This window comes from Vigna unguiculata, chromosome 3 (genome assembly GCF_037176805.1).
Source record: "Vigna unguiculata cultivar grain cowpea cultivar isolate G323 ecotype 2 chromosome 3, ASM3717680v1, whole genome shotgun sequence".
Lineage (NCBI taxonomy): Eukaryota > Viridiplantae > Streptophyta > Magnoliopsida > Fabales > Fabaceae > Vigna > Vigna unguiculata.
The window spans coordinates 47,880,947-47,902,760 of record NC_140794.1 but is presented as its reverse complement, the minus strand read 5'-3'; the positions used below and the strand labels follow the sequence as shown (position 1 = coordinate 47,902,760).

At 33.5% G+C, this 21,814-nt stretch overlaps 1 protein-coding gene and 1 pseudogene across 1 annotated transcript; one reads left to right on the top strand and one right to left on the bottom strand.

The window, feature by feature from the left end:
• Window positions 1-412: 412 nt before the first annotated feature.
• Window positions 413-1,816, top strand: LOC114177075 (tRNA-methyltransferase non-catalytic subunit trm6MTase subunit). Its single transcript, XM_028062307.2, has one exon. The coding sequence runs from the start codon at window positions 626-628 to the stop codon at window positions 1,289-1,291; it is 666 nt and encodes a 221-aa protein (XP_027918108.1). The 5' UTR covers window positions 413-625; the 3' UTR covers window positions 1,292-1,816.
• Window positions 1,817-9,708: 7,892 nt separating this feature from the next.
• LOC114175472 (uncharacterized) lies at window positions 9,709-13,357 on the bottom strand (annotated as a pseudogene).
• Window positions 13,358-21,814: the final 8,457 nt, after the last annotated feature.

Genomic DNA, 21,814 nt, shown 5'->3' with positions numbered 1-21,814 from the left:
TAATGTTATCTTAAAGTTTCATCTTAAGCTATCTCCCACCATTTCGGGACCAAGCAAATCACCATATTTAAATACTTCCTTATTATCATAAACTATAGTTTCATCCATATTGGTTGTTTTAATATGCCATTGTTTTTGGATAATCTATGTAAAATTACGCTTTAATCTATATTATCTTTACATAAAACTTCATTTTATTCTTATAATAAAAATAAAATTACGTTAATTGGTAATGCAAATAAATTTAATGTTCTAAAAGAGAAATCATAGTCCGAAAATAATTTTTTTAAAATAAGAAATTGAAACAGGAGAATATTTTGGTTTTTATTATTTGAAAATAAAAGACATTGATGAGAAGCGAGATAAATGTAGGTGGCAGTGGCAGGTGGCGGAGTCTATAAAAGACCAAGTTTGTGTTAAAAGAAGCTTCACCTATGCCAACTTTCTTCATGCTCTCTCTCTCTCTCTCACACACACACTCTCACTCTTCTTTCTTCAACCCACTCTCACGCTCTGTCTCTTTTCTCCCAACTTCTTCTACCAAATTGAAACCCAACACAACATAACCTTTTCTTTTTCAAACTCACACACACCACTCGGTTAGTGTTTCCTTCTGTGTGGATCAATGGACCAGTTTCTCTTCAAACCAGAGAAGGCCAACGCCATTCAAACACACAACCTCTTCGCCGCCGTTTCCAAAACCCTTCGCATTCTCGAGCTCTGCCTCCTCTTCCTCCTCCTCTCCTGGCTCCTCACGCGCCTACCCTTCGCCTTCGCCCTCTCCGCGCAATTCCTCACCCGCCTCCTCTCCTTCGCCGCCAGCCCTCTCTTCGTCTTCGCCCTCTCCAACGCCATCATCGCCGCTCTACTCGCCCAGTCCCGCCGCCTCTCCGGTCCCCACTCCGCGGCCGACACTCTCTACCACGATTTCCTCAACTCCCGTGCTCCCGTACTCCACGCGCCTCCGCCGCGCGTGCTGCCGGAGCCCGAGTACCATGACAAGCAGGTCATAGCCGAGACGGTTCAGGATCGGCCCAGTGTCGACCCCGCCGCGAAGTACCGCCGGAGCAAGTCAGAGAACTGGAAAGGAGACAGCGTAAAAACGCCGCGGAGGCGAAATCTCCGTCGGTCGGAGACCGAGAAGCGGCTCAAAACCCCCCCGGAAAATTTGTACCCGCAGGATAAGCTGAGCAATGAGGAGTTTCAACGCGCCATTGAAGCGTTCATCGCGAAGCAATTGAGGTTTCTTAGGGAAGAGTCTTCTGCCATTGTTGTTCAGAATCCGTCATAGGTTTTCAAACCTAGAAAAAAAAAAAAATGGATTGAATAATGAAAAACTGTTTAAAAAAAAAAAAGAGATAATATAAGGCAGTGGCACTACTACTACATTGTGTGAAAGTGTGTGTTTTAGGGTGAATAAGCAATGAGTAATGTTGTTAGTAATGATTTTGTTTTTGGCGAAAATAAGGTGAGGAAATACGTGCGTAATGAGGTGGCCTGGAACTGAAGAATATGTTCCTTGATGGAGAATTGGTAGCGATGCTGATCTTATTCTACAGTTTATAGTTTGATTAGCTAGCTATGAGAGAAATGGAAGGGAATGGAATTGTATTCCTAACAAACGTGAATGGTTGATGCTTGATTTCTTGATGTAGCATCCTGAAAAGCAAAAATCAGCTTCATATGGTTGGTAGGATAATATTTTGGAACTCTCTATCCAATTATATTTCCACGTTGGAGGAGACAGCAACAAGAATACCCTCCTTATTCGCATTCCATGCAATAATACTCACATAACCACAGATATTGTCACCAAGTTGGCCACCGTCTTTTTTTATACGCATAATTTCCAACTGCCTATTTTAGTAAAATTAATTTTAAACTCATTCCAAGTGGAATTCGTCTCACCAATTAATGTATGAGTCAAATACATTTTTAAAAAAAGATTTTTTATGGTAAAACGTCCACGAAATTAACATACAAGGATTTTGAGGTAAAATATGATATACTTTTAATTAAAAATAGTCAATTCAACTTAATTTAATTTTTGACGGGTTAGAAAATTTTTGTAACTCAGTTAACTTGTTACGGATTGGTAGATTAGGTGAGTTTAATCGTTTAAAGAATGATTTAATCTTCTTATTTATGTTATATATTTATTATTGTAGAATTTACGTGAATTGACTCTACTTATCTATTTAATAGTTAAAAATTAAAGTATCAATTTATATATTTAAAAAATAAATAGATTAAGTATCCAAAGTATTGAAACATTATCTAATAACATTATAATATTTAAAAATACTAAATTGCCGACCCACATAACTAAAAGTAATAAAAAATAATAACAAAAACCTTATGAAAAATAATAAAATAATAAAAATAAAATATTGTTATAGGTGAATTACTTCGATTTGACTCAAATATATTTAACCTATATATTAAATATTTGAGTTAAGTTTAATTCATATTTAAAAAAATAAATTTTTTATAACCCATTTCAACTCAAATTCTTAAGTAGTTAGATTGTCTAACACGTTAAAATCCATTTTGAAACCTCTAAAAGTAAAACAAACTTTTACTTTTTAAAATATTAATTTATTTGCTAATAATATGAGCACTTTCGAAATAAATAAACAACAAAAAATTGTTTTATTTATATGACTTTTTCCAAGAATCCAAATATAAATCGAGAGTTTCACGTTAAATGATCACGAAAAATATCTTATAAGGAAAAAAAAAATCTACGATTCCCTCTGTCACTAACTTTCAACTATATAAACTATATGTTTTTGTAATTAACTTTCTTACTCTTATGACAAATCGTCATAAAAATAAGTGAATAATGCTTTATAATATTTAATTATTTGTGAATTACATCAACAATTTCAAATATGAATCAACAAATAATTTCAGAAAAAATTGCGCATCTTTTATACCTTTATAACTTTTATCTATATAAGTTTTTGTTATTGAATTTCTTCTTCATAAGCAAGTTCTTATAAAATAATTGCATGGTTGTGCATATCTACGACGGGGATTTAATGGCGTTTTATTATCTTTTTGTAAAAGCAGCAAGTAAGTTTCAAATTATTTGAGGAACTACCTGGTAAAATGAAACATTGGTTAGTTTTGTTTTTGGCCTTTTAATAGTGTAGATTAGCCTTGCTTGAAACACCATTTTTCCATGATTGAGAAACACAAATTCTTGAATTATCAATTGAGTTTTGTAGGCTCTGTATTATGCTATGCCATCTAATTATAGCTAACTATGCAACTTGATTTAGCCATGTTCCTATGAAGTTATTGCAATCACTTTCGTAATACTATAGATTTGATTTGATCGTGTCTTATCAATGACAAAGCCCCCTTCCACCATTTATTTGCCTTTTTCTTCAGCTAAAGCTTTCTCTAGTGGATAATTAACGCCAATCATTGTCAAATTATGGCTTCATCATTTCATAAAACAAATTCTATATTGTGAGGAGATTATAATCTTCATATATAAATCTTGTTTATGTCGGCATGCACCCAAACCTTTCCGTTTTTCCAAAATGCCCTTTTTCTCTTGCCACTTATTGGGATACTCATCATTACTCCCATAAACAATCACTGTTGGAGTGGTTCAGTGGTTGGGTTAGTTTTCTTGTAACACTTATATAATTCCCAACTTCTGAAACAACTTTTACTTTCATTAAATTCATGGCACAAATAGCCAAAGTCAAAAATAAAAAAAAAGAAGTTCACGAGAAGGGGCATGCTCCCATGAATTAATTTCCTCTTAGCAACTTTTCACTTTATCAACAGCAACAGCATTTTACGTTGTGGTCTGTCTCCAACAACACTAATAATAACTTGATGTTTTCTAAAAAATGTTTTGAAATAAAGAAGACGAAGAGAGTAAGATGTAGTGGTGGGTACCCAAAGACTGTTACTTTATTGAAGGCAAAGACGAAGCATTAAGCATTAAACAATCCAAGCAGTTGGAGAAAATTTTGAGAGAGAAAGGCCTTTTTTAGAATTGGAATCATCAATGATTCAGTAAAGTTGAAAATCTTCCATGCTCATTCTTAACAAAGAAAAGTTGAAAGTGTTTAACTTTGGTTGGAATAATTGAGGGCCATAGATGGTGTTGCGATCTTTCTAATAACCCTCACATTCTTCCATCAAACGAGCTTTAATATGCATATTAAAAGGGACCCACCTGCTTGAAAAGCTCTATATTCCCAAACCCACTTCCCTTATTAAACCACATAAAAACAGGACCAAGTCATGATTATGTTTCCAGGTTCAGACAAAAGTTTGCTCAAATTTATATTATCTGTCGACACACATAGTATAATTAATACATTTTCATACGTTAAACGTTTCCATTGAGTTTGTTAGTGAAAATAAGGTTCCCGAGTGACGAACACCCCATTTTTATCATAGTGAAGGTTACGAAAGAAATAGGCGAATGCCGAAAATCGCAAGCATATTAAGTTTTGAAGTTGGTATCTCTTACAGCCACAGTGACCAATGATAGGAAGAGAAATGATGCATGTCAGAGAAGCAGGTACATACATCTCTTCCCAGAGCCACCAAGAAGAAGGAAACTTATAAGACAAAGGAAACACTGCATTATCTTCCACCAGTGACACAGATCATCCACTTATGGAAACCTTTCCAACATTATTGTATGTATCTGTATCAACCACGTTTTGAGTCCCGATGTGTTTTTTTTTTTTTTTCGTTCCAGAGAACATGATCAAAATTTACTGTGTCCACCACAGGCAAACCAACGCAAATGGAAAATAATAAATATATACAAACGTAAAACGAAACAAACAAGTACAAAAAATCAATTATACTTCGCACAAAAGGAAAATCTGTCATTTCTAATGCACACCTACCCCAGCAGTAAATTATGCCGGACTAAGTAATTGACAAGGGGTTCATATATATGTACCATATATGGTCTACTTGATTTTTATAAAATTAGGTTTGTTACTTGGTTCAATGATGTTGATGATTATACTTTAGGACTATTGTACCGATGGGTTAATATATATAGTTGAAAGAGTTAATATCTTACTACTTTCGGAATCAAGGTTTGAATTTTTGTTGGAAGAAGTGTTCACTATTTAATGTTTCATAATGTCTCAGACTGAATATTGTTTGGGGAGAAAATAGTTGTAAGACAAAGCAATATTGTAGGGACTACCGTCTTTAAATACGCGGATATTCAGATATATTAGTGTAATCAATGGCTTTTCTAGTTTCAATCTCAAATAGCAAAATAAATATGTGGATGGTTGTGATATTTGAAGTTTCGGGTCTTTTTTTGTCAAAAATTGAGGTTATTTAAAGTAGCTTCAATTTAATATCAATCCATATTTGGATTGATTTGATGCTTAAAAAAATACAATTAAATCTGAGTGGACATCCTTTTCTAAAACCAAATTTATAAATTGAGTTTTAAGATAAAACTCGATCTATGATTGGATCTAAAACTGATAGCTGATAAGAAAAACTTTATCAACTTTGCTTTGGAAAATACACTAAGCTTCAAACTCAAAATCAAGCATGGCATCAATAATTGCACACAATGCAAACCAACTTTTTTGCAGATTAAGCAATTTCAGGTTAATTGAAAGCTTCATATGCCTAAAAGGGAACAAAGTCAGTTCCGAATGGTGTTAAAAAATATATTTTAAGTTTAACTCAACTCAATTTATAGATTAAAGTTTGTATCTATTCGTAAATTATAAATTCGTCTTATTTCTAGTCGATGAAACATTTATGACTTAAATTCCAAAACGTTATTTTTCATATTATTTTCTTTTGTTGGGAGGGAGGGGGTCCTTCTCGGAATATGTACACTTTTTTAAAATCCCATGATAAAGGTTCCTTTCTTGTGAGAAAAAACAGTATTATTGAAACAGAAACATGTCCTGAGTTGTGCAGTTGATGGAAAGCAATACACAATGACTGAATGTTTCAATTGGTTGTCATGTCTATAGTTTCCTTTATGAAGTACACTATTCATCTTAAGGTATTTGAAAGAGCAGACAAATATAAGGAGGAAGAGTATTTGGTGGTTCAGCTCTTTGCCATTTCAAACCAAGAAAACCAAACAATAATTCAGTGGCAGCAACTAGACATATATGTAGTTGATAAAGAGAAGCTAAATGTAGTAACTACTCTAGCCTTCATCATAATCTGCCTTCTCTATTCAATGCCTTTTGTCTTTAATGCAAAGGCTCATGCCCTAAGGTGGGGCCTTAAACAAACCCTAAGACTTTGTATTCAAGCCTCACAATAAAGGTCTCTCACCTACAATGAAGGGATGTTGGTCCTTCGGTGGCATGCTGCCATTTTCCATTTCTTCACTATTTTGTAATTTCCCAGTACCATCATCTTCCTACATTGAAATTTTTATTTAATTCTTCAACTCACTGATATGATGATTTCCATTTGAAAGATGGATTGAAGAAACTGATAAAGAACGTGAACCTGAAAAATCATAGGGGTCTTAGACCATCCGTGCATGGACAAGAGTCTTAATTACTTGTTCCCAAAGTCATGCAATAATAATTAGAGGAGATTGAATGAATGAAATCTATTGATTCAATATGAAGATGCTAGCTAGGGTAAAGATGTACCTAACGTGTTTTAAAAAAAGCCCTATTTTATCTTTAATATTGTTCTGAAGATTTTGTTTGGGTTGGGATACATGACAAGAATTGGGATTGATGCATATATTGTGTGATTAAACTACAAGGATATGCCTTTACATTTGTTTGTTAATATAACCTTTATCAATTAGAGTTACTTACCTTTCTTATTATTTCTTTTTAATACTAGACTTAAATTTATACTTAGATTTTTACAAATTGAAGAAACCTTATTTTACATGCTTTCATACGAATATATCTTTGTTAAAAAAATAAAAACAAGAAAAAAAATCTTTTTATCACCTTACAAAAATATAAGTGAATTTTGATAGCTAAAAACTAACAATATAAAAATATTAATGGATTACTCATAAACAAAATTTTCAAATTCATGAATTTTCAAATTTTCAAATATAGTCTCATCCTTGACAACTAGACTAGCTTTTTTTAAGTCAATTGTTTTGTTATGTTTTTTGTACCGTACAAAAAAATGTTGTGTGATTAGTATTAATTTGGTATAGTAGATAATGATGTCTTTTAGATCTTTTATGGAAAGGCCTTCTGAAGTGCTTGATAATAAACCCACGTCAACTTTATCTCTCAATTGGAAAATATTCTTGGGAAGACAATTATGTCTTATAAAATACATGACAATGACTTTACTTTGACTTTTTTTTTTCATCTCTTACCCTTTGTTTGGTTGAACAAATAGTTAAAATCAACAGATTTGCAAAAAACGGATAAAAAATAATCATATTCCTTAAAGATGATTTGAATAGAAAAACACGAATGGATTTGGAAAATGAGCCTTAAATCACATCCACTCAGTTATGTAAAGATTTGAAGAGATTAATAATAAAATTATTTCATAATCCTCTTTTATAATCTCATTCATTCATCATCATTCATCGTCACTGTCATGTGACACTGAAAAAAATAAAAAATAAAAGAAATAAAAAAAAAACAAAAACAAAAGCTGACATGTAATATCTCTTTAATATAATACTAATGGAAGAATTTTATTGCATCAATTTTTTTAAAATAATGACTAAATTAAGATAAATAAAAATAAGGAGATCAAATAAATAATTTTTTACGAAAATGAGGTTAAAAATATAATTTAATCTTTAAATATTTGAAAAATCCACATTAGGTCCGAATTGTACAATAAATAATTTGGTAGTTTTTTACACTTATTGAGGTGTACAAAGAATGTATGGAGGTAGTAAAAGAAATACGTTAAACTTTCGTTTAAACTGTTGGGCTACCTCTTGTCTGAAATGGGTTTTATTTTTTTCAAACTTTTCTCTCTATCACACCCTTCCTTCATATTTTTTTATTACTTTTGAAGAAAAATATATATCTTAAAATATAATTCAAAGAAGTTACTTTGAAGATTTTTTTTTTATGCTCCATAAAAAAGCTCTCTAAAACTTATTTTCATAAGGTATTACGGAAGTTAGTATTCAGCATATATTTATTTGCAAACAAAATGTGAAAATTATGCTAGCTTCTTTTTTTATTGGTAAGTATAACTTTCTTTTTTACAAGTATTTCCACCTATAAATTTAAATTAAATTATATTTATAAAATTAAAATAACTCACATTTAATATTACAATTATTTATCCAATATATATTTTCATTTCAAACACAAGTAGTGGGTCAACTCAGAGAGGGGCCTTGATTTAACGATTAAAGTCACAAAATTAAGAGACTCCTACTATTTACACTCCCCTCTTTTATTATACATAATGATTTTCCCAATGTTATTTTTTTTACATATCAAAGTATGATTGTTTCCTTAACATCCCAAAATATTAAAAAAAAAAATCAACCTATTTTCAATATTTTTTTTATAAATCACAATTTATTTTATTTTAATATTTTAAAAAGTATTTTTTTAGAACATGAAAATTAAAGAACATTTGAAAATATAATTTATGTAATATTTTTATTTTTAAATCCTACAAAGTATTTTCTTAAATATCGAAAACATAAATCTATTTCAAAAGGTGAAACTTAACATACGTAGTATCCTTTTGGTTCTCTAATATTCTTGTAGATGATGAAATTGAATATTGGAATCTAATAATATTAAGGTAAAATTTAAATTGAGGAAAGATGAAAAAGAGAAAATAAATGAGAAGGTTTGGAAAGAAACGAACTTAAAGTAAAATAATACGTAGATTATGTCGTTAACATAACTTATTTTTAAAATTTACTTTTCAATTGAAATTTCTTGTGTATATAAAAAAAATTATATTAATCTATAATTATTTGTCATCCTTTTATGTTCATTTAAATTGAACTAATATAATTCTTGGAACATATATAAATATGAACTATTTGACTATCGTGTTGTTTATTTTTTCTCAGATTTGACATTCATAATAAAGTAATGTGTAATTATAATTCATAGTTTAATTGTAAAAAATATATTATATAGAAAATTATCGAAGATGTTGTAACTAGTGTGTTACTCCGGGTAAAAAAACAAAATCAGAGATAAAGAATACATAATAGCAATAATAAACCCAAAAGAAAGAAATAGGGGAGCGCAAATAGCAGTATTGTAATTAAGATAATCGAAATATATTTACAGCCCAAAACGAAGTTCGTTGGCGAAAGCAAGCAGGCTTACCCTTTCAGATTGTGGTGACTAATTTTTATTGGGTCCTACTTCCTGCACCCCAATTTTTCTCCTGCACCACCCTAACCTTTTTAAAATGGCTATTTTAGCCTTTGTTTTAAAATACACTTTTCGCCCTTGGTAAATAGTAAATGTAAAACCCTTTTTCTGATAGTGCTGTCCCATTTTCCAATTGCCACAGGCTGCTCCCATGCTCTTGTCGTGTCCTTGGGCCGTTGGTGCTAGTGGCTTTGTGCACCTCCATAGTTTGAGTCGTGCACCTCCATCCACCCATAGAGCTTGAGTTATGGGTGGAAGGGACACTAGAGAGAAAACTGGAAAAACGGTGAATAAAGATACAGAAAATAAAATTTACTATTTATTATTTTAAATGAAAGGGTAGAATGGTCATTTAAAAAAATTAAGGAGGTACAGGGGAAAAAAGTAGGGTGCAGGAAGCAGGAGCCTCTTTTGTTCCCATAATTTCATCGTCTGTAAAAGAATATACGTTAAAATGTTTATACTTTAGATTTCTACACCGTGGAATTCAAAAATATAGTATAGAATACATTTTTATATTTTTAGATTGTGTATTTTAATCTAAAATTTTTCAAAAGGTAATAAAATTTTCTCTAATTCTACTGTGTATTTTTCTTAGTTATGAGATGGTTAATCCATTCTGTTCACTTTCTTACGACTCCTACAACCCTACAAGCTCATTCGTAGTTTTTTTATGTTGAAAAAAAAAATGATGTTGTAAATAATCTTGAAATTAAAATTTGAATTGAATGGATGACATTGATACTATTTCAATTGAACATGTTCAATGACTTCTCAAACACCTCTTCTGATTATTTCTCCAAATTTGCTTTGATCCATAAAAGATCAATTTCCTGAAATCTGTTTTTCATTTTATCCATATTTTAATCTATTTTCCAAATCATATTTCTATTTTATTTATATGGATTTTAAAAATAAGAAAATTTAAATCTCCAAATCTTTAAAGTCCTTTTTTATCAGAATGAATGGGCACAACTTAAAACTAATATTAAAAAAGAGTGCAATCTGGATCCCAGTAATTTAAGATTACTAAACACACACACACAACCATATATATATATATATATATATATATATATATATATATATATATATATATATATATATATATATATATATATATATATATATATATATATATATATATTAAAAAGACATTTAATTACATATATATATATTTATTTTAAGGACTAAATATTTTTCACAAAAATAATTTTAAAAATAATATTATAAAAACTAAATTGCGTCGTCAAGATCTCCACTTTTAAATATTTGAAAGAAGTCTAATAAAATATTTACATTTGTTGTGTTTCTTTAATCCATTCAAATCAAAAATACTTTTAAATTTGCTAGTAACAAAAAAAAACAAAATCACAAATTGAATTATTTTTACTGAAATTTATTTTCGAAATTTTATTTATACAGAATTTCATGGAAAAACAACATCAATTAAAACACGGAAACTAAATTAGGTGCAACTCATGTCATGATGGAAAGTAGTTTGTGAAGAATTAGTTAGCCAAAAAAAAGTTTTGGCTTCAAAATGGAAAGGAACGACACACTGATATATATTGTCTTCCCCTTTTCAGATCTTGTGATATTTTTTTTGCTTGTTCATCGTTATTTTCCTTGTCGATCATAAGGGATTTTAGACCAATAAGAACAAGCTTGGTCATTAAATTACTACATTACATGACTCATGAGTATTCAACTCGATGCAAGTATTCCATAATGGAACCTAAAATAGGTTATCTTGGTGAATATCATTAGATATGTACAAGTCATTAGAAGAAAAAAATATGTTTAAGAGGTGTTTGATGAAAAATAATTTAAAGAGAATATTTTTACTTTTCATATTAATCTATTAGAAACTTGTTTAATATATAGAGTACGATATTTCATAATATAAAGAGAAAAGTAAAATCTAACATATCATAAAATATGGACTTTTTTGTAATTTTGGGTCATTTTGACCAAGAATTTGTAAATATGGATCATTTGAATTTTTTTTTGTAAATCTGGGTCATGTCGTCAGGGGGAGGACGATATTAAAGAAGTCGTCCTCCCAGACGTCAGTTTCCTCTTTTTTTTCTTTTTTTTTAAATCGAAGTCACTAGGCAGGAGGTCGGTTTCTGCACTGAAGTCAGGCAGAAGACCGGTTTCAGTTTTTCTTTTAAACGTTGCACTTTTATTTTATTTTTTAAAAATTTTCAGTTTTCTTTTTTTTAACCTCTAAAATTTGATCAATTTATTTTACACAATTTTCTTAAGAGTAGTTATTACATTTAATTTATTGGGAATTAATTTTGTTATTGGTACAATAAATTAATTTTAAAAAATATAGAAATAACATAATTTAAATGCGCAACCTAAAAATACATAATAAAAATAACAGAATAAAAATTACATAATAAAAATAACACAATAAAAATTACATAATAAAATTACTGACGATAGGAACAGTTGCCCCTATGATGTCCTTCATTTCTACAATATAAACATTTGTTTCGTCTATTTGGATTTGGTTCATCCATCTCATTATGGATTCTATTAGTTGGTGGTCTTCTCCTTACCCTACGGCGCATGTTTGGGTCTGGAATGAAATTTGGTCCGGTGTATGGTGACCAATATTCTTTATTCCTAACCGGATGAAATTGTATTTCATATGCTTTGTTGATGTTGTAGAGGCTATAAACTGGATGAATGGATGTATGAGGTTAGGTCTATATGCGAGAAAGAGCAAACATCTATTACGTGATGACAAGGCAGTCGAAGAGCTTGAAAATGACCACAATCACACCACCAATCATTTAATCTAACCGTAAAAGACATTGGTAGGCGGTAATCATGTGGAGAAAACATCTCTTGAACTTGAAATTCATTATTTTCTCTTGAGTATCGACGAACTTGACACATTCCCACTTGTTGTTGATTTTTCTAATGATAGCATTAATTTCCTCTATATATTGGTGGTCTGCTCGTAACATGGAGTCTGCCTTAACCCCTCTCTCAACAAACCATGTTGCGGTCCTTTCAAATGTTGCCTTAATTAGAGCACAAATTGGTAATGAACGAGCTCTTTTTAAAACAAAATTCATACATTCTGCCAGGTTTGTTGTCATGTGTCCGAATCTACTACCTCCATCGTAGGCTTGAGTCCATTTTTGTAGTGGTATCCTATCAATCCAAGATGCCACTTTTGGTGAATAGGATCTCAAAACTGCCAATTTAGCATCCAATATGGGTTGTTTCACCTTGTAAGCTGTAAAAATACAATTATATTAGTTATTTTAATTATTGAATGTGGTGAATGAAAGAAAAAATTTATTACCCATATTCTTTAACCGGTTCTTCAATTCGTGATTCTTGAATTTTTTGTTGAAATTTGAAGCAATATGACGTATACAGTATACTGATTGCAGTCCATCTGCTTCCCATTGTACTTCTTCAGATTGTAGGGCTGCCAATATGCCTTTCCCCCTGTCTGTTATCAAGCAAAGGTTTGATTGTGGTGTAACATGCTCCCTTAAGAGTTGAAAAAACCATATTAAGGCCTCCTTTGTTTCTCCTTCCACTATTGCGAAGGCCAAAGGGAATATATTACGTGACCCATCTTGAGCTAGTGCTGTTAGCAATGCCCCTTGATATCTTCCTGTCAGAAATGTGCCATCTACTTAGACAACTGGCTTGCAATAGTTAAACCCTTGGATGCATGGTCCAAAAGACCAAAATACGCGTTCCATAATATAGCAAGAAGGGTCAGGTTTGGCACTTACTTGTACAAGAGATCCAGTGCATTGAATTATTGTGCCGGGATTGCTTTCTTGTACAACTTGATACCACCTGGGAAGTTCATTGTAAGACTCTTCCCAATCTCCGAACTCCTTAGCAAGCGCTTTTTCCTTACCATTCCAGGCTTTGTCATATGAAACTGAATATCCGAAACAATTTTAAATTTCAGCTACCAAACTTTTGATAGGTATGGAAGGATTTTCCTTTACAGAGTTCATCACAATAGAACCAATTTGGTTGGAATCAAGATTGACATGATCTGCAGGTTGCATGCTTGACAAACACGTGTGTGATCCGTCAATCTTTCTAATTTCCCAATTCAAACTCCGCTTGCTATAAGCAGCCTGTAAACGCCACATGCAACCTTTTTTGTAGTCGACACATCAACATATAAATTTTTCAGATTTGCTCTCAACAACAGCAAATCTATAACCATTGTCAATATGGTATTGCTTAATACATGACACTGTGGACTCTTTTGTGTCAAAAGACATGCCAATACATAGTGAATTTTCAGTCACTGGATTTGAAGCTTCAAGTGAGGTGTGACTTGATGACCCACTATGATCCGTTGTATGGACTGTATATTGGTTGGTAACCAACTCATCTTCACTAAAATCAGACAAAATATCTGGATATTGATTCAATTGATCTGCCATTTGTGTGTAAATTTGATGAAGGTACGAACAAAATGAAGGAGTCTCTACTGAAATGATACTCAAATGAGTATAAATATTAATTTTAAGAAACCCTACTTCCTGTAACATCCCTAAGGAATATTACTTCAAATAAATAATAAAAGAAATAAATTGTATCAAAAGTTGCATTAATAATACTCCCAATGCGGGAAAATTTAAATTTATGAAAAACATGCGCCAAAACTTATAACATCAATAATAAAGTGTTACAAGTTCCCAAAATTCGTGTTCATAAATAAAAACATAATGAAATACATGTGAGAAAAATCCTAGCTCTAATCCCAAAGCTAGCCCTCACTCCGTCGCCTGGACATCCTCAGCACCACCTGTATCAACATCTGCTCCCGTGTAACGAATCACACGATCATCGCCATACACAAACAGAAAGGGTGAGCTGAGAAAAATAAAATAATAGATATACCATAGGCAATATAAATCATACACCCATCTTATTCATTCTACATAGTTCTTGGCCAAGACCTTAACCCCAAGGCTTTATAGCCTTCAAATCACACAACCAAGTTAGCCTTGGACTCGGGTATATGATGCTCACACGAACCTGCCCGCTCGTGGTCCTACCTCTACGAACCTCCCCGCTTGTAGTCCTACTCTACGAACCTACCCGCCTATAGTCCAACACATGTGATCCACCAGCCCCGTACCTCCCCGCACGTGGCATCTCTCAAACGTGAGCACAGAACATACGAACTTACCTCGCTCGTATCCCCACGTGAGAGTAACTAGATATGAACCTCCCCGCTCATATCATCACATGTTAACCACCATCCATGAACCTACCCGCTAATGGCACAGCATCACCCGATCCAAGCATAGCATCATTGCTTAAACACCACATAACACAAGTCATAGATTGTTAGATTCCCGCCGGCGCAACACCCAGCACCGCCAGGCAACACAAGCCCAGACCGCCTGGCGGTACCTTCCCGCCGCCAGGTGCCAGCGTCTCCAAACTCACTGTTTCATAGGGCCGCCTGGCGGAGCGTACCTTGCCACCAGGCGCCACGCGGTGCAAGGACCTTTCCTGCAGTTCCTACCGCCTGGCGCACTTACTCGAGCCACCACGCGCTATGACAGTAGCGAAAACCTGATGTTATATGCACTCCATACTATCCAACTTAGACCCCAAAGTGTTCTAGATCATTGTAGCACCTTCACTTAATGGACCTCAAGCCTAATCATCACATCACACAAATCTATTTCTTACCACACATACTCATATTTCTACCCTTTCAAACTAGATGATTTACCCTCCATCAAGAAGAACAATATAACTTATTAAGTTATAGCAGAACCCACTCTCGTATTATCCCTGCATCAATTTTCACTGAATGACAATATCACATAGTCTGGATACCTTTAACTATGTGACTGTTATTTTTATTGCAACTTTACCATAATCTCAATTCAAATCCTTTCCAGTTGAGTCTACGTCTAAGCTTCCACTTAACAAGACCCTTACTTAGCCAACATTGCATCTACATTATACTTCACCGAAAATACTCCAACCTAACACATCTCTCCCTACAACTATCCCTCACAGTGATAAGCTATTTATGTACATCCATCATCCACACTTCATCTAAAATCATACCTTAACACACATGTACCCCTGTTTTCCCCTTTTAAATCACCAATTGCACCATTCCCTTTTGATTTACCAAAACTTTCTTTCTCCCTTCCACGAAACCAACTGCAACACAACCCCCAATTGGGTCTGCCCACGCCATCGCCTGGCGGCTAGCAAGGAGCCGCCAGGCGGTATACCAGAACCTGGCCAAACTGCCTTCATTCCTGCATTCTTCATGAATCCAATTCTACCCTTCTTCTTTCCAGTCACTCATCACACAGTCATATTACAGAATTAACATAATTTCGTGATACCAACCCACACCAGAACATGATATCGATTTAGGTAAAACATCACTAACGTCAAATTTCAAGAATTTGAAGCCCTACCATCCCGTAATTGAACCCTTATAGGTTAAAATCCCAACCCGAAATATAATCATCTCAAGTGAAGCAATCACGCATAATTAACATTCTCATAATAATAATTTTCCTAATGGAACCCCCAACACACGAAGAAATTCAAGAAAACACGTAAAACATCAACAAACATAAGAACCATCTGGCGGAATGCCACCCACCGCCAAGCAACTCAACCACAAACACCCAGAACTGGGCCAACACTGATGTGCCGCCTGGCGGCACATGCATGCCCGCCAGGCGATTTCTAGGCATAATCCAAAATTTTGCAGAAACAATGCAACAGACGAAAGACTCATGCAATCATGATCATACCAGACACAGTAATAATGATTTCGATCAAAAACACGCAAGAACAACTCCCCTTACCTGGATTCCTTGCTAAACTCGAATTGGTATGCATATCCCTTCACAAAAAACTTCCTCTCCTTTGCTTTCCACTCCAACCTACGTGATTTCAATCTCACCACTCCTCTCAATCAGCCCCAATACTCTGGAAAACCCTTGCCTATGATGAGCACGAATTCACAGTACTCTTTTTCTCCTCTTATGACCTTCTCTCTCTCACTTACTACCCTAATTATGTGCACTTAACACCCAAAACGAAAATTGCTATTTAAGTTTCCTGTTTAATGGTTAATCATGGTTCCTTAAACTGCCCCTCTTGGCATATAGGGTTTTCATGCCTCTTCAATCCCATGCAAAAGTAAAATTAGGCCAAAAAGAGAGTTTAATTTGGTTCTTAGCAAGACTTGAACCCACCACCAATCAATCACCAAGTTAAAAGCACAACCAATTCAACCAAATTATCTTTTGTGATAACTCCTACATCTTTAGAAATTTATCATCACGTCAAGCCTTCAATATATAACTAAACAAAAATGCATAATTTAAATAACATTCAAGTGGCACACATAGGACTTGAACCCAAGTCCTCACACACAATAAAGTACTCTCAACCACTTGAGCTAGTACTTTTTCACATCATTGTTCCACACATTAATTGCTTTAAATGTTTCTATTACCCGCCATAATTAAATAATTATTTAAATTACTATTTAATTTTTCTCGAGTCTTACACTTCCTGCCCACCAGCACATTTAGTATCGTTGAAGCCACTTTTAATTACAACGTTTTTCTCTTAAAAGTAAGCAACTTCATTAATTAAACCACCCACTTCATTAAACACAAACCGGTGCATGTCAGGACGGACCACCCACTTCATTAAACACAAATCGATGCATGTCAGGACGGAGTTGGTGGCCATTAAAGCGAAACCGTTAGGCCGCCTAACGACTTCAATTGGTTGTTGTCTGCGTGGATGACGACTTTAATTGGGTTGTCGTCCGCGTCAGTGACGACTTTGCCTTCACTCAGCCTGACACCATCACGCGCCCACAATTAATTTGTTTGACTGTGCTATTGATTGTGCGTTGCACCACCACGAAATCAGTGTAAATAATGGACTGGCAGAGATTCCTCCTACTCCCTATGCCATGCACGATAAAAATTTGCATGCATTTGTCCAAAATGGTGGCAACTTTTAAAGCTTTATTTGAATGCTCTCACAACCACACGCCACAAACAGCTTTTAAAGTTTGATGGACAGTGCATTGTGAAAAATCACGTGAAGAAAATTATAGCATTGGTTCAAATACTCTCAACTTGCACATATTCATCACTTTGTGCATTCAGCTTGGATTGGCAAAAAATCCTTTGAGGTTGCGCGCATTGGGAGAGTTTTCAACACTTCACCACACCTTTCATTGCTTCTATTTTCAAGGTTCAACTATCTTTTAATATTTTGTTATCAATTAATTTCCAGATTATGTTCTAATTTTTATTTTCAATTTCTAAACACGTTTAGCATGGAACAAAATGGACGCCTACCCTGGGATATGTCACTACTTCAGCTTCAACACGAACATATCACTCACGACTTATGGGAAGGACGGGAACGAGTTCTTAGACCGAGAAGAGTTGGAGTTTGGATACTAAACAACCAAGACATACTTGATCCCCGTGTCATAAATTTAATTCAACGGACTGGATTTGGACACGCCTTATATATCCCAGACATGGATGTCAACCACTTCCTCATCAGTTCTTTATTAGAAAGGTGGAGATCAGAAACTCACACATTTCACTTCCCCCATGGAGAGACTACTGTGACACTAGAGGATGTAGCCATCCTCCTTGGCCTACTGATAGACGGAGATGTGGTCACTGGTCCCACTACGGTTGAAGACATATTCGCCACCTTCCATGAACATCTAGGTGTCATCCCACCATCGACGGTGATAAGAGGGAACTCACTTAGAGTTTCTTGGTTAAACTTTACTTTCTAACAGCTTCCACCGAATGCAAACAATGAGGTTATTGCTCAATATGCGAGAGCGTACATTCTCACATTGATTGGAAGCATTTTAATGCTAGACACGTCTGTAGCTAGGGTACATGTCATGTATCTACTTAGGTTAGCTGACTTGAATGTAGTCAGGAATTATAGTTGGGGGTCTGCAATTTTGGCCTGCCTATATCATTGCCTAGATCATGGCATTCACCTAGGCCAAGAAAATATTGGTGGATGCATGATCTTGTTACAATGTTGGGCTTGGGAAAGGATTACTTCTATAGCCCCACAACTTCAACCTTTAAGTGATCAGGAGGTGGCTGATGGGGATGGTTTCCCTGTCTGTAGAAGGTAAAAAGCTAACTTTAAATTTTTTTTTCTTGTCATTTAACTAACTTGAAATTGCTACATTTTTTTAGGTGAATGAATGTAACACATAGGATAAATCCAACTTCAATTTCAGTTACTGAATTTCGGTTGATATTTGATCAACTACCTACAAGACAGGTAATACTTAAGGTAAATCAAAGCTTTTTCTTTTTTAACATTTCAAACTAATGTCTACAATTTTGTTTCAGTTCTTGTGGAGGCCTTACACTCGACAAGAAGTTAGTCGATTGATTGTGGTTGACATCCCTCCGGTATCCAGAGCAACAGTCCTAATAATTTGCTTCGCCACAGTAGAAATCCATCAAGCGGATAGGGTGATGCGTCAATTTGGTTTAAGACAAAACATTTCGCCTGAGCCGGTTAACCTGGATCAAGTTCACAGGGATGACTTGAGGGGGAGAAATTACAAAGATTGGGTAGGACATCATCACTAGTGGATTGCAATTTGGAATGATCGACAAAATCGGATCATTCAAGGTACACCGTTCAGCATAAATGGCCATTTGCGTGATGAAACACCGTATATGCAGTGGTACATAAACCACACTATCCGTTATATATCTCCATCGACAGAATCTTTCGATGATGAGGTTATTTACACTACAATGTTGTACATCTATTTATCATACATAATTATTCATAACAATAACCATGTTATTTATTTTACAATACGATATGTCACAAGAATCTTCCCAGCCTGCTTCACAACCCTACACTGGCCATGTTGGGTCTTCTCCAGATTTCATACATCATCGCCAACCCTTTTTCGGACAGTCGCCTATGGGTCAGGGTCAAATGTTTGGACATTCACATCCTTAATTTGGCAACCCATCAAACACCTCATTCCAACACGTCCCTTCTTCATATGGTTTCTTCTCGCATCAGTCAAGTTATGGTGCTAGTCCATCACATATGTTTGGCACCACAACCATGACACCACTATCTGCCTATTATCCAGGATCTTCATCATCAATGTCATTCTATCCTCCGCCAATGCCTTCCCAATCACCACAAATTCCGCAAAATGTCCAAAGTCATCAAGATGAAGATGATGATGATGAACCACAATAATAACAACCACCAAGACGTCCCAACAGACCCAGAAGAAGACCAACATGTGGAACTGGAGGACATAGATGACTGTTTTATTATTTTCCAGTAACTAAATTATTGTATTTTATTTTTTAATCAATTTAAAAATATATTAATGTTTATTTTTATTTTTATTTTAATTTATTATCATTTATTGTGAAAAAAAATTAAAAAAAAAACTCAAAATAAAGTCGTCATCTACAAAGATGACTTCACAACGCGCCAAACAAAAACCGTTCCCCTACATGACGACTTTGTTTTTTAAAAAAATAATAAACCGTCATCATGGAGGACGACTTCACCTTCAAAGTCGTCCTCCCCCTAGCGACATAACCCAGTTTCGCAAAAACAATTTTGAGGGACCCTTTTTTACAAATTCGAGTAAAAAAGGACTCTTAAATACAAAAAAGCCTAAAATATGTTATATCTCCATCAATAGAATTAGAACTAGGAGATATATAATATCTGCTCTGATACTATATTAGATATGTATAAGTCATGAGAAGAAAAAAATAAAGAAAAATATTCACAAGAAGTGTTTGATGAAGAGCCACTCAATGAGAGCTTAGGCGTTCATGTTTTTCATATTGATCAATTAGAAACTTGTTCGTTCAATATATAAAATACAATATCCCAAAGGGAAAAGTAAAACCTAAGATATCTCATAATACATCATATTTAATAATAATATTGGAGAATAAAATATATTATATCTCCGTCAATAATATTAAAAACCAAAAGATATATGATATCTCTAACAAATATTAATTGTGAATATATATATATATATATATATATATATATATATATATTTTTTTTTTTTTTTTAAAAAGTACAGTAGCTTGTTTTCTTATTTGTATTTATCACATGATATGCATGTAATGGCTGGACTCACCATTAGGAGAGCTGTGATTTGGCAGTTTAGTTTTTAGTTAGTCTTTTATTTATATTTATATATATATATATATATATATATATATATATATATATATATATATATATATAATTATTGTATAGTATAGATATCTATGGTTGAAATTTTCTTTTACTTTTGAAGAATCATTATATCCAGAAAAGTTGTATATACATGATTTAATCTTAAAATAAAGTCCATTAAAATTTGTATTTTTAAAAACACATTTAAAAGAAATCCCAAGAAATCCCAATGTACTGCAAAATAATTGACTATAATGGATACATTTTGCAAAAGATAATATACATAATCACAAAAGTTAACTACTATTCTAGACCTTCAATGACCTTTTCCGGCTACTATACTATTATCACTATTTGTTACTAGCTCTACTCACGTATTAATATATATGATCATTGCATAAGAATAAAATCAATAAACACAAAGAAAGAAAAACATGGTAAGCTAATGTATTTAAAATGAAGAGAACTAATATATATAATATAGTAACATAACAACGTTATTAACTCATATTTGAGTGAAAATTAGTTCTTAGGTTCACTTGGATCATTTCTCCTTATTTTACTACTCAATTACTGAGTAAATATCTTATTTAAAGGCTAACATAAACATTGCATAATTTATATTCATCAAAATCAAATATCACATCAATCCTCATAGCTCTATCCAACCAACTCATTGAAATTTTAGTCCAAATGGCTAAAACAACAACATACATATAGACGTTGTTGTCGGAAGACAAGTGTATTAAATAAACTCGTGAGACTCTAAACATGTTATACTTACTACTAATTTCTTCCTATTTGAAACCATATATATTGATAACTAATCTTCTTTACAAGTCATGATAAGATTAACTTCATTAGCTCTCTAAATATGATTAGCTTCCATATTATACCATACCTTATTCAACTCTCACCACCAAGATATTTTTTCTATGTGAATTGGATACTAATATAGTCAAGTATTTTCCCTAGACTCGTGCCTCACTATCAAACCAAATATAATTCATGAAATCAAATATTATCGAGCAATCATGGTTACAAACCGCCCCAGCACAAAAAGATCCACCGGCCAAAACTAGAAAATAAAGAGCTCTCTGTGTAAATTCCACCCAACGCCTTATTGCTTCCGCCCAGCACCTCCCGACGACACCCAACTCACGCCTAGTGGTAGTAAGTCAAGGACTAGTTTTTCAAAA